Raw genomic sequence first — 13,773 nt, 5'->3', positions numbered from 1 at the left:
CTACTTCAAGAATCACCTTGGACTTGAAGACCAATTACTCAATTCTTGATTTTTTAGTGCCGCAAATGAAAGGACAAAAACCAGGATGAGCTACAATTTCTTGGATTACTTAGCATCTATAGGGAGTCCTTAAAGATCATCCTCGCTTGGAGGAAGATCTTTCACCCAAATCACATTCCCCCCTCTCTCTGCGTCATCTTCCTTGCCCACTCCAAGGTCACAACTCCCCTTCTTCAGTGACCTCGACTCTGCTTCTTCCGGGGCTCTCCCTCACTCTCCTGGAGTAATCACTTGTAATTTTACTAGTAATTTCAATGGATTAGGGTTAGGATTTGCTTCTTGGCCCTAATTTAGCCCAAATTTGTAAATTTGGGGAAAGGGGAAATAACAAGGGACATGCAACCTTACATATATATATTTCGTCATTATTTCAACCTTATATTTGAACCGTCATTTTAGATCGTCGACAATCTCACAAAAATAATTAAAGTTGATTTCAATACATTGCTAGTTTGGTGATATCTGAATATTTACTTGACTTCAACGATATTTTATGAGTACATTGATTCATAGAGATAATCATATATCTAATTAGTTATTAATTTTAATTACTTTCTATTGTTGCATTTGAACAATTCCTGCCAATATGCATAAAATTCAAATCAAATGCATGTGAAATAAGTTGAGGCTCTTATTTTCTCCAATAAGAGCACGCAAAGTCGAGATATCAAAGGATTGACTATACGAATCGAAAGATGTGATATGTGGCCGTTTCATATTTAAAAAAGTAAGTACGTACTTGTTAATGGATAGCAATTATACATCATTGAATGTAGTAGGTCAACAGGGAGAAGACTAGTGCCTTTTTCCAAAGTCACAAATTTGAAGCACGATATACTCGAGATCCAATCCTCGTGTGATATTATTGCGTTGACAACCTCGCCTTTCTCGATCCTTGAATCTTGGAGAAGTTGTCGTATATGGGCTTCACAACGAGTCTCGTTTAATCAATGGTAGAGATGAATTTGATTTGTAAATAGTAATCCCTTCTAGGGTCGAGACTTTGCGGACTAGTCACCCCGGGTCTCCTTATGTTGTTTTTCCTATAAAAGAAAATAATTGTAATATTTGCTTAGTAACTTTGAATTGAGAAGGACAATTTTCATCTTATCTATGATTAATAACTCCCCAAAAACGGTACCTTGTCCGACAGTAAAGTGACCACTCAGCATAAAAAAAATTAGGGAAAATGACACAAACAGTCCTTGAACTTTGACTGAATGTGCAATTTGGTCCATGAACTTTTAATTTGTTCAATGTAGTCTATGAACTTTAACCCAATGTTCAATGTGGTCCCTGAACTTTCAATTTGTTCAATATGGTTCTTGAACTTTTGGTACATGTTCAATTTAGTCCATGAACTTTATAAAAATGTTCAATGTAGTCCTTCCATGAATTCAAATTCAAGGATTATATTGTACATTTTCATATAGTTTAGGGACTAAATTGAACATATTAAAAGTTTATGATCTACATTAAACATTAGGCTAAAGTTCAGAGATTATATTGAATAAATTAAAAGTTCAAGGACCAAATTACCTATTGAGCCAAAGTTCGGGAATTATTTGTGTCATTATCCCAAAAAATTAATCATGTATAAATTAGTATTTACAGTAACTTTTTCATTGACCGGTAAGCACCAAACTTTTTTAGGATTTGGTCCCGGATAATAATGTTTTCTTTTTTCCCCCCCAAAAAAAAACAGAAGAAGTTAAATCCGTTAGGACAGTTTTTTTACGAGACCATTGCCGGGAAAAAAAAAGGGGAAAAAGGAAAAACAAATTGGACGTTGAAAAGTCAAAGTGAAAAAGAACCGTTAATTTTTAACTGTTGAAGCTTCTCTGCCGCAACAGTAGAGATGGCAAGTCTGCGCAAAGTCAACCTTTGGACTCCTTCTTCTTCTTCCATGGCCGCGGAAACGCGGTGCTCCTCAGGACCCATGCTCAGCCCAAGAACCGAGTGAGACCTCCTCTTATAATGCGAATGAGATTCCCGGCAATGTCGACCGTTGCCCCCCGCCGCCGCCGCCGCCGCTGCCTCTCTCTCCCTCCTCTGCCGGCCGTCCCCGCCTCCAGATGACGTTACCCGCCGCCACGGCCGACGCGGTGGAGTCCGTCCGCCGATCGCTCGCCCGCCTCAACTCCTCCGATCGCCACCACCAGTTCGAGAACTCGAAGCGGTTCTGCGCCTTCGCCCAGCGGCTCCAGCTCCTCGTCGACCAGCTCCTCCTCCTACGTTCGCCGCCGTCGCCGGAGGACCTCCCCGCGTCCGCGCAGACCGCCCTCCGGGGGATCGCCGTCGATCTGGAGGGCGCAGCCGAGACGGTGTCAGCGTACGTGAGCAAGAGCAAGATCTTCGTGCTCATCAACTGCAAGTCGCTTCTAGCATCGGTTCAGGAGCGGACGGCGGCGATTGCAGGATGGCTCGCGTTGCTGGAGTCGGCTATTCACGAAAATCCTGATCTCAGGAAGAAAATTGCCGATCTCTCCAGAGACATGAAGCAGGCTATATTCATAGTACGACCCCGATTTCAGTATCACTCTCTCTTACATTAAGTAGCGCAGTAAAATCAACATTCTTCCAGTCCTGACTGATGTATATCATATTTTGCCGACGTAAAATTAGTTAAAAAAGTCGAAACTCCATGGCATTGGCAGGTGACTGAGAATGAAGAGAGAGTGCATCTTAGTCTGCAGAAGGAAGGAGAAGGGAGAAGAGCAAGCAAAGGAGTGCAAAGTGCTATTGTGATGGAGCTAGCTAGGGCATTAGGGATCGAATCGCATAACTACACAGAATTATCTGCTCAAGTTAAGCTCCTGAAGAACGACTTAGTTCGCTCAAATTCGATGACGGAGAGGCGGATCCTGATCTCTCTGGAGAAGATTCTGGATAACTGGTCTGTGGAACCCGACATTCAGACTGGCCACATGGATCTCGATTTTGAGGAAGGCGCCCAAATCTCGCCTTTCAAGAACTTTCTCTGTCCCTTGACTAAGGAAGTCATGAAGGAGCCCGTGGTGCTGGAGTCGTCTCAGACGTATGAGCGGAACGCAATCGAGTACTGGTTTGACCGGTGCATAGAGGATGCCCAGGACCCGACGTGCCCTGTCACAGGTCAAGTGCTCAAGTCCTTAGAGCTCAAACCGAACATTGGACTGGCCGGGGCAATTGAGGAGTGGGTTAATAGGAACATAGAAATTCAGGTAAAATCAGCAGTGCAGTGTCTTAGCGAACAACCTCTTAAGGTAGATGGAGTTGAGAGAGTACTGGACAGTATATATAAGATAGCAGAAGATCATCCCTCTAGCAGATACAGAGTGAGGAATGCCGGTCTGGTTCTTATCATCATAAAGTTGCTTAAGAACTCTTCAAAGAGTATTGGAACACACTTGAGAAGCAAAACCCTTCTTGCCTTGCTCGGCATGGCAAAGGATGAAGAAAGCAAGGTTAGATTCTTTCCTCTCATTGTATAACTCTAGTGTGATTGTGTTGTTTCACTTGATTCGAGCTTGATTTTTTTCCAAAGAATTCTAGGTACATTAAGGATATTTTATACCCATGCTTGAATGTGTCAGTATTCACATTTCATAGTGATGATCAAGTTCGGGGAAAATAAGTGCCAATGTTGCAGTGGAAATTATTCTGATATTTGCTTGGTCTAAGTTGTCTCAAACATGATCTTGTCCAAAATTAGAGGATATTTGTCAACTCAGACTATCGATGTTTCTCGAACTGAGGAAATGGAGGCAGAGGGCATAATCTGCAACTAACTGTTTCAAGCGATTAGGCAAGACATGTTGTTCAGTGGGCATGCCTTTATTAGACATTTCTTGTTATGGGCAACTCAATATTGTATTATGCATGTACCCCGAGGAAGAGACTACAGCTCCTTGAAAGTTCCATAATCGCGGTTTCATGACATGGTTAGATTATATTGTGCCACAACTTCTTGCAAGCTTTTTCTCCTTCAATTGGAAGTTGATTTCTCCATGAGCTCGATTGCTTCTGCAATGTCACTTGAATGCCAGATAGTGTCGAACATTAAAACTGCTGTAATTTCTGATAGAGTATGTCTACTTTTTCAGAAAATAATGCTTGAGGAGGGGATGACTAGATTGGCAATACATAGTCTCACTGGGAGCTCTGAAAAGGAAAGAGAGCATGCTATTAAGCTGTTGCTCGAGTTCTCAAATGATGAAGCTTATTGCAGAAAGATTGCATTGGAGAAAGGGGCATTAGTTCTCCTCACTAGCTTGGCAGGAACTCTTGAGCATCCCACTTTATCCAATCTAGCAGAGGAGGTCTTAACACGAATCGAGACCGTCGAGGAGAACATCCAATATTTAGCAGCAGCTGGAAGATTTGAACCGCTACTCAGCCGGCTCTGTGAAGGTACATCCTTCTATGAAGCATGTCTCCTTTTTAATCATCTATGAAGAGTAAATCCGAAAGAAGAAAAATGAACTGTGGGAATTGCTTACTTTTAATAGTGAGAGACTTCTAACATTTAAACTTTCGCTTGTCCATTTGAGTGACAATTTTTCCTGTTGTGAAGACCTGAGCTGTAATCTCTGGATCTCTGGGAACAGGTAGTGATGAGGTCAGAATAAGGATGGCTTCCATGTTGGGAAGCATGGCCATGACAAGTAACTGCAAATTGCTTGTTGCCAGGCAAAGTGCCAAAATACTTGTCCAAATGTTGGCAAAGGAAGAAGGAAAGGCGCCTAGCTTGCTGGCATTGCATAACCTATCGGGTGTCGAAGATAATGCTATCATACTCGTTAATTCTTCCATGCTCCCATCTCTTACATACATCCTCTTTGAGGATCAGGATGCCTCACCGGAACTGAAGGAATTAGCAGCCTCGACAATGGCTAACGTAGTCTTGAATCCTGGGCACTGGGAATTAGCAGTTGGTGACAAGGAACCAATTATTGCGAAACTTTTGGGGCTCTTATCTTCTGCATCTTCTAAATGCCAAGCTTCCGCACTTCGCATTTTGTATGGTATGGCATCGTCTCCACAAGCATCAGGTAAGTTTGCTTTTACATGCTTTGATTCAGTGACTTTTATGCCGTTTTTCTTTTTGGATCATACCCTCATTTGATTTTATCTTCTGAATGATTTACTGCATACTCACACATCTCTGAACATGCCTCGTGCTGTATTCATATTCGGATATATTATAATTTCTTACTGAAAGATGTGTAGAATTTTAGGATGTGCTGCTGGTAACCCTGCCTATACTAGGAGTACTTTGAATATTACTAGGGAAATGACTTTCGTGAGGCTTTCAAGTTCGACTATATACACACGGAGTTCTTTTATATAGAATGAACTGCCTTCATATAGTTACTGCTCAGCTAACTTCTGTGTCAGAAGATTGCTACCAAATTTGCTGCTTTTCATTAACTGGGCACAAAGTCACCTGCATTTATGTGTTTTCATGTCCTGGAACATGAAGAGGCAACTCTGAAACCAGTGACTGTTTATCCATAATGGTTAAAGCCGTCTTCATTTCATCACCTCAATATTTGTGTCAACCAAGTATGACTGTAAATGGGTTCCCAAATCTTTTACGATTAATTATGCCAGCTTATTCCTCTCCATTTTGCAGAGGCTGTAGCTTCTAACATAAAGGATGGGCAGGGACTCGAAAAGACCATATCATTTCTTGATCATGCAGAAGTCGAACACAGACTTAATGCTTGCAAACTTACTAGACTGCTCTCTGAACGATTTCGTGAAGATGTAGCGAGTCATCTGAGATCGTCCGACAAGATTCCTCTGCTTAAAGAGAAAATTTTAGATACCCAAACAATTGAAAGTGAAAGGTCTGATACAGCATGCATTCTTGCTAATCTTCCGCTATCTGAACATGAAGTGACAACACTCCTTGGAGCTACTTTTTTGAGATGGACAGTTGCTACGATAAAGGATTATCATCTGAAGTCCAGGGGGAGAATTTTCAAATCTTCGCCAAGCATGGTTGAAGGAATTCTTGGCCTCTTACTTCAATTTACAAGATCCACCGACCCAGAGATTCTTTCTGTGATTAGAGAGTTGCACCTGATGAACGTATTCTGTGATCAACTTAACTTCCCTTCAAAACCCAGAATGAAGCAACTCGCTGCGCTTGGATTGAAGAATCTGTCGGAAACTGGAAAGGCGGTTGCCGCTGGAGATTTAGAACCATCACCACCTCAGGGTTTGTGCTCTTACTTGGTATTCATGTGTGGCCGAGGTCCACCAGAACCTGCTCGATGCCCCATACACCACTCTTTGTGCGAAGAGCATACTCATTTGTGTTTGCTACAGTGCAACTGTATCAAGCCTCTAGTTGATCTCCTTAAGGATGAGGACACTGATGTCCAAGTCGCTGCAGTGGAGGCACTTTCCACTCTCATTTTAGGAAGTTCCGGGAGTTTGAAGAGAGCTGTCGAGGAGCTTGAGAGGCAAGACGCCGTTGATGCTTTAATTAACCTTTTCTCTGAAGTTCAAGCTGGTGAACTTCAGGAGAGGACAGCTTGGATGATAGAAAAAATAATTAGAGTGGAAAGCCAATCCTCGCGCCACTCGCTCAATCAGAATCTAGTTAGGGCCTTGATAGAAGCCTTGAGGCATGGCAATGCTAACACAAAGAGGCATGCTCAAGATGCTCTGACCAATCTAAGACAGATATCAGGAGTTAGTGGAAATTCCTCGAGTCAGATTCAGTCAAGAAGGTAGTTTTTTTAGTGACGGAGATTGTATTTAGATGCTATGCGTTTCTATTTTTGTAATCTAGAAATATGTTCTTGTTGTATAGTAGATATTGCCAAAATTTGACATTCAATTCTACAGTTGATTAATGAACGCTGCAATGCTGAAGGAAATGGAAATGTACCAACAGCAAGATATTCTAATACAGGAAATGATTGTACACGTTCTCGTCCATGGTCTAATTAGAAGTTTCATATGCGAAAATGTCGAAATCCGTATTGACAAGCAAGGAGATTAAGTGCGAAGCAGTAGGTGTAAGTGATGCACCAGTAATTTTCCAGGAACTACATTTACTACAGTCAGAGTAAGAACTGACGTTTCATATTAGTACTTACTGCTTAACTCACCGTATTTAGTTGATTTTGAGAGAAGTTTTCTGAATTTAATTCCATGACTAGAATAAACGGAGAATTGAAACATGCTATCCCATGCAAGTTCAATGCAGTCCTTATGACGATGGAATATATGAGACCTCGAAAGGGGTAACAATGGTTACTCTGATAAGATCTTCTACAAGTTCATGCGCATTATACTTGACAAGTATTCCTGCCCTTGTCGCAGATTTCGAAGGGTCAATCCTATACCATTTAGCCCATCAATCCCATCATAAAGTTTTCATTTTGCATTTAACTTTGTTTAAAGAAATCAGAATAAGTTATTTTCACAAGGAGGGTCGAGTGTGATGTGCATAGAGTTTCCAAATTCTTTTTTACTTGCATTTCACTTAGCGCACTTGATTGTGCATTTTTAGATGCCTTTGTTTTTTTCATGTGGGAGGTCCTGTGAAAGGCAAGCTACGCCACAAGCAGAGACCATAGAGTCATACAAAGTGTACTGAAATTGATTTGCAAAATTGGTATATAATACGATCTAACTCCACATGAGACCATTAAAAATGAGTCGCGTGCAATATTTTATAAATGTGCGTCACATCATTTGATGCATCAATTTCGCATGGGATTGTCCGATGAAAGGTTTGATTGAAGCTATGTAGCTCTCATGGATGTGAGATACATGAGATAGGATTGAGGAACCACCCCAGCTTATTTAATGGGACGAAACCCCACGTAGCCCTGCCCTGCCCTCTACAGGCAAACAGGGACTCCTCAATTCAATCACTCATCATCCTTGAACAAAGCAGAAATTCCCACTGACAAATTAAATAAAGTCCAGGCAGTTTCTTATTAAAATGGGGTGAATTTCCTAAAAAACCCCAAACTTTAGGTCAAGTTCTAAATTTACTCAGAATTTTTTTTTGTCTAAGAAAAAATCTCAAACTTTATATCCAATCCTAAATCTGCCCTGAACTTTTTTTTGTATCAGAAAAAACCCTAAACTTTAAGTTCAGTCCCAAATCTACCCCGAATTTTGTTTTGTGTAAAAAAAATCAGCAAATTTCAATTTATTTTAAAAAATATATCCCCGTGATCTAGTTCCAACTTGATATGACACTTCCACGTCGATAACAAATCCACATCAGTAATGGGGCAATAGATACAAACCGACGTCGCATTTCCACTTTGATAACAAATCCAACTCAATAAATTTTTTTGGAATTCTCCAAAATAAAACCATTATAGGATATGAAAGTTAGGAACGATAACAAATCCACCCCAAAAAAAAATTTTATTTTAAAAAAAAAAAACCTAATTTTTAGGTTCAGTTCAAATTTGCTCCGAACTTTTCTTTGTCTAAAAAAAAGCCCCATTACTTTGTTGATGTGCTTTTGTTATTGACGTGAAAGTGCCACATCAAGTTGAGACTGAGTCACGGGGGTATATTTTTTAAAATAAATTGAATTTTTGTGATTTTTTTTACACAAAACAAAATTCGGGGCAGATTTGAGACTGGACCTAAAGTTTTGGGTTTTTTCTAAGACGAAAAAAAGTTTAGGATAGATTTGAGATTTGACCTAAAGTTTGGAATTTTTTCTGAGACAAAAAAAGTTCGAAGCAGATTTAGGACTTGACCTAAAATTTGGGATTTTTTAGGGAATTCGGCCTATTAAAATGTAACAAAATAACCAAATTTCCCGCGTAACCAGTTACCCACCAAGTAAATACTCGCAGCAAGTTGAAAGTGCTGCTTTCATTTTCAATGCCCAACAGGAAAGCAGATGGAATCTGCAAATGGCAGTCTGGTCAGTAGGGAGCATTGCATTCATCTCTTGGCCCTATCTCTCTGTTCCCCGACTCCTTTTCTTTTTCGTTCCAATTATCTTCTGTGGTTTTTGTTTAATTCCATCTTCATTCTCCTATATCTTCTATCCTAGTGTGTCTCGGCCATGTAAACAGAGACAGAGTCAGTGTTTTCGGCAGTAAGTAGTGCAAATCAAATCCCACAAGAATTTCACTCCTTTTAAGACAGTCTCCGACTCACTCCTGACACACTTGAACTCGCAGTCACACATCCTCTTCTATGTCCCCTCCACACCATGTCCAATCAACCTCAGACACTTTAGCATCTTTTCTTCCCCGGCGCATCCTCAAATCTCAAAAGAGAAACCAGCTTCTGTGCTTATTGGGACTTTGGACCATTGCCACACCACACACCGCAACCACACAAGACAATCTGCTCAAAATTGACTTCACACAAGCGCGTGGAGACATGTTCTCTGCAACAACTCTTACCAGTTTCATCCGCTTGACCACATTTTGAATACGAATCCCGCCACCTCTCTCTCTCTCTCTCTCTCATCAACTTTTTCTAACTTTAGATCGTCACAACATTCAAAACCTCTCCTTTCCCCCCCTGTTCACTGTTCCTTTTTCAGGTCCAAAGCAGAATTGCAATAACTACAACTCGACCCTCTCTCTCTCTCTCTCTCTCTCGTCAACAATGAAGTTACTATCATCATCGCCTTCCTTTTCTTCCTCCACTATTTCCACCTCCTCTGATGCATACTTGTGCAGTCCGAAGGGTGCCACAAGTGGTGGATGCATCGCGGGAGTCTTACGCAGAATTCTCTGCTCTCGCAGCCTCCCTACTCATCCATTTGAGTGTGACAACGACAGAGATCACTCCAAGCCTAAAGAGCAGAACGAGCCGAACACAACTCCAGGAATCGTCGCGAGGCTCATGGGCTTGGAATCTTTACCAAACACCAGCTCAATGCACATTCACCAATCCCCCAATTCAATTTCAAGAAGCCGGTCCCTAAATTACTTGGACTTCAAAGAAGAGGAGTTCGACGACGAAATGAAATGGCAGCATCTCCAAGTCAGTTCGACGCTATCGTTCCGGGAGATGCCAACGTACCTCGAAGTAGAAAACGAAGAGTTCTTGGTTTTGAACTTCGGAAACGGCAGTGAAAAAGAAGGGAGGAAGAGAAGATCAAGCAGAAGCAAAATTCAAGAGAGGCGGACAGGGGAGAGATGTGAAAAACCGAACAGGGAAAATGAAAGAGGCAGAGCTACAGAGTCAAGCTCAAGCGATTCAGTTTTGGCGAATAATGATCTGGGAACACCTCAAACATCACGTTCTCAGGTTGTGAAGATGTGTCAAAGTGTTCGTAGCTTGGAAGCCGTGTGCGGCTCCGAAGAAGATTCGAGCCCAGTTTCAGTTCTTGATTTTGGCGAATTCATTAGTGACCCTCAAGTGTCCACATCAGGTTCGTGTCATTCACATCAACTTCTCACTTTTTTTTTTGTCCCATCATAACTCGCTTGTTCAAATTATTCGTGGGTTGTTTAAAAGGAAGTTTTTCTCAACAGATGACTCGAGATTGGAACGTCCAAGCTCGAGAAAGAAATTGGCACCGGAGCTTGAAAGCAATGAGCACTCCTCTCCACGCAGCGACATTGATCTCCTTGATGATCAGCCGAAGCAAAGCGAAGGCAAGTGTCTTGGATCAAGGAAACAAAGACAGAGCTACTCAGAAATGTGCAGCGAGATCTGCAAGATTAGCGAGAAAGAGACGATAGAACTCGATTGGTTGGACCCAAGAATGGTGAAGCGTGAAGATATTGAAGGCATCGGCCAAGATCTGGAACGGCAGATCTTTTGTGAGTTGTTAGATGAGCTACTAGATCATATATTTCCAACTTCAGAATGAAGTATTTTGAAACTTGACTTTGTACATTGACAATAGATAATGTAATAAAATATACTGCATCAACTTTCTACAACTGGAGTTCTTCCCCCAAAGCAAAAGAGAGAAGAAAAAGCAGCCGAATTCTGGAATTACCACCATGCTTTGGTTAACCAGAACGGAGGACTTTGGATTTCAAATATCCAGGGTCGGCCGGTCGGTCAAAGGAAGGGCATATTTTTAAAGCGATTTCAAACGAATGTCCTTTTTTTCACTTTCATGTAGCTAAAGCCGGAGTGGAGCTAGTGTTGCTGGAGATGGAGAGATTCGAGACTACTCGGCACCTCTGGCTGGATGCCATGAGAAAGTGCTGCTAAAGCATTCTTCGAACTCACTTTCCTGGTGGCACATTCAAACTCTTTTTTGACTTTTGGTGTCCAACAATGATTGCATCGAATTATAGTCACTTAATTAATGAACAATGTCATGATGTATGGTTTCTCATCGCCGGATGCGTCACGTGGCTTCAGAACAAGAAAAGACGAGGAAACAAACTGCTGACTTTAAAGCCTAGTGTCGAGGCTTTTTGTCGTTCGTACTTCACAGGAATCGTCTCGCCATTAGGAATTCACCGAAGAGCACTTGCGCTGGAGCAACCAATAGTCGAAGATGTGATACAGACGCGGTGCAAAATAAATTTATAAGGGTCATTTTGTACATCATGTTCGTTTAGAAATACATGTGTTACTTCAACTGATATAATTTGTCATTACCTTGTTGACAGATCTTCGTTTCCCGATAATGACTCAGTGGTTCTCATTTTCTCATGCTTCTTTTAATTGGTAACCAATTACTTCTTTTCCACCCTTAACATAAACTCAAAGATTCTAAAAGAATTGACCCATCGCTTCCCGGGGAGAGAGAGAGCCTGTTGCATTGCTAATGTTGTTTAGCAACCATTGAAAATAATGATGACTTTCAGCTAACATTGCTTTGAACTCCCAAGAATATATAATAGATTAGCTTACTTCTCCATTTATCATTACCTGTCATATTATCAATACATCAACTGTTAAAGTAACTTACTATTTTATTTATTTACCATCTTAAATTTTTAGAATAGTCGGCAATGGTCCTGCAAGATTTTACATAAACCACCTCCTTCTGAATAGGGAAGATGTTGCCGAATGCCGAGGCAACAATATGTCACGCAATTACCTTGTTGAGATTTTATTAACTTACCTTTTGTATTAGTCATTTCCATGTTATAATACAGATGCATCGGAATATCTTCTCCTTTCTCAATGTTGAAAGAGTTAAAAGAGCTAGAGTTACAGGGGACTGAGTGCTCATAGCAAGTTTTCAGTCAATGGGATTTGGGAAAGTTGTTGGGGGAGTATCCCAGGCTACTGCTTGTATACATAATAGATCGGCTGGTTTAGGTCAATCCTAAACGGATGATTATGAATTGCTTCCCTATTTAATAGATTAATAAAATATTATTAAATCCAGTAATAAGTAAGAAAAGAAAATCTCAAATTGGCGATTATCGTAAACTTACTGTTAATGTGTTGTTTTGGTTTTGTGACCTAATCAGAACTATGATCTTTGGCTCTGGACCTGAATCATTTCCTTGTATCTGAGAAGAACTTCGAGATTAATAGGAAGGAGCTTAATCGAAGGTGCTATATTGGATTTGAATCAAATTTCGGATTCTTTATGTAAAACATGCTTGATTTAGATCGGGAAAATCGTACAATTTTATGAAACCATGTGCTATGGCTCGAATCCTTATTCAATCCTATGTCCGATAGGAGCAGGTTATATCTAAAATGTTCACGATATAACAAGGATGACGTTTCAAATATCACACATGGGTTACTGGACATGCTGATTTGAATTCTTGTTCATATTGAAATGAATCAGAATTTATAAGGAGTTGGTCAATGACACCCGAACTTGTACTTGTTTTGAGTGCCTATTTATTTTCTATTGGTATCTACGGATTGATCACATGTCAAAATATGATTACGGCTCTTATGTGTCATAATATCCGTATAAAACTCTGTCAGATCCTTTGTGAAACATAACCTAAAAATTAGATCTTCATTATCGAAAAACCCCAGCGTACATACCATTGAGAAGGAGAAGTGATTCATTAACTAAATCGCTTATTGGTAGAGTGATTGGCTATTAACTGATTGGTGTTAGGTCCCCCCTTGACTAAGCATACAGTAGCAAGTACACATCTTTGCAGTCTTTAGTTTATTAAGCCAGTGTCAGCCTTTAGGGTACATTCTACCCTAATATGAGGAATTGTCCATATGTAAAATCATAATTATTGATATGGGCCCTTTCATATAAAAGGGTAATATTTTGTTACAATAAAAGTAGAAGTGACGTGGATTATTCAATATTTGAAGTCGAATGAGAGATATGAGCAAGAGGCTTTGAGAAAACTAGTCAAGCCCATAGATCGAAACTTATAACATGTGAACCTCTATCCGGATTCCTTTCAATCGAAACCTAATCCCCTTTGCTCAGACAACCACACAACGAAATAAAATGAGGGATTTATATATGTTCCGAACTTCCCGCTAGCACAACTCACTCCTAATTGCATAAGAAATCGAATCCGAAACAAAGGTTGTCGAGGGCTTTCTAAGAAGGGCTTGGGAAAAAAGCAAATAAGTAAGAAAAATCTCTTTCTCTTTCCATACGCAATTTCGAAAAGAGTCTAGTCAGCTCATGAATTCAAAATCTTTCGCGATCATATTGAAATATGATTTTGGGAATAAGGAATAAATAAACCATGGAAAAATCCAAGCGATCTTTTCGTAGGCATTTGTCCCTGATCCAATCGATGAACCTAGAAAAAAGAAATGAGAGTTGAAACGAGAAAACTGATTTGGAATTGTCTT

General features: G+C 40.5%; 2 protein-coding genes across 2 annotated transcripts; both read left to right on the top strand.

Moving 5' to 3' along the window:
* The first annotated feature begins 1,906 nt into the window (after positions 1–1,906).
* LOC115683790 (U-box domain-containing protein 43-like) lies at positions 1,907–6,984 on the top strand. The gene is made up of 5 exons (XM_030608397.2): positions 1,907–2,576; positions 2,718–3,506; positions 4,146–4,452; positions 4,650–5,093; positions 5,678–6,984. Exons 1-5 carry the CDS (start codon positions 2,136–2,138, stop codon positions 6,787–6,789), a joined length of 3,093 nt encoding a protein of 1,030 aa, XP_030464257.2. The 5' UTR covers positions 1,907–2,135; the 3' UTR covers positions 6,790–6,984.
* Positions 6,985–9,217: 2,233 nt separating this feature from the next.
* On the top strand, positions 9,218–10,935 carry LOC115683793 (uncharacterized). Its single transcript, XM_030608400.2, has 2 exons — positions 9,218–10,432; positions 10,536–10,935. Exons 1-2 carry the CDS (start codon positions 9,661–9,663, stop codon positions 10,874–10,876), a joined length of 1,113 nt encoding a protein of 370 aa, XP_030464260.2. The 5' UTR covers positions 9,218–9,660; the 3' UTR covers positions 10,877–10,935.
* The last annotated feature ends 2,838 nt before the right edge of the window (positions 10,936–13,773 follow it).

The sequence above is a fragment of the Syzygium oleosum genome, unplaced genomic scaffold (assembly GCF_021117445.2).
Source record: "Syzygium oleosum isolate NSW1041296 unplaced genomic scaffold, Sole_v2.1 Sole_v2.03, whole genome shotgun sequence".
In the NCBI taxonomy this organism is placed as follows: domain Eukaryota; kingdom Viridiplantae; phylum Streptophyta; class Magnoliopsida; order Myrtales; family Myrtaceae; genus Syzygium; species Syzygium oleosum.
This window is presented reverse-complemented; position numbering and strand designations above follow the sequence as displayed.

Excerpts from the sequence above, each read along its gene's own strand:
- LOC115683790 (XM_030608397.2), top strand. The coding sequence starts at position 2,136 with ATGACGTTACCCGCCGCCACGGCCGACGCGGTGGAGTCCGTCCGCCGA. Across the intron at positions 2,577-2,717 it reads TGAAGCAGGCTATATTCATA|GTGACTGAGAATGAAGAGAG; the intron begins GTACGACCCCGA and ends TGGCATTGGCAG. Across the intron at positions 5,094-5,677 it reads ATCGTCTCCACAAGCATCAG|AGGCTGTAGCTTCTAACATA; the intron begins GTAAGTTTGCTT and ends TCCATTTTGCAG.
- LOC115683793 (XM_030608400.2), top strand. The coding sequence starts at position 9,661 with ATGAAGTTACTATCATCATCGCCTTCCTTTTCTTCCTCCACTATTTCC. Across the intron at positions 10,433-10,535 it reads CCCTCAAGTGTCCACATCAG|ATGACTCGAGATTGGAACGT; the intron begins GTTCGTGTCATT and ends TTTTCTCAACAG.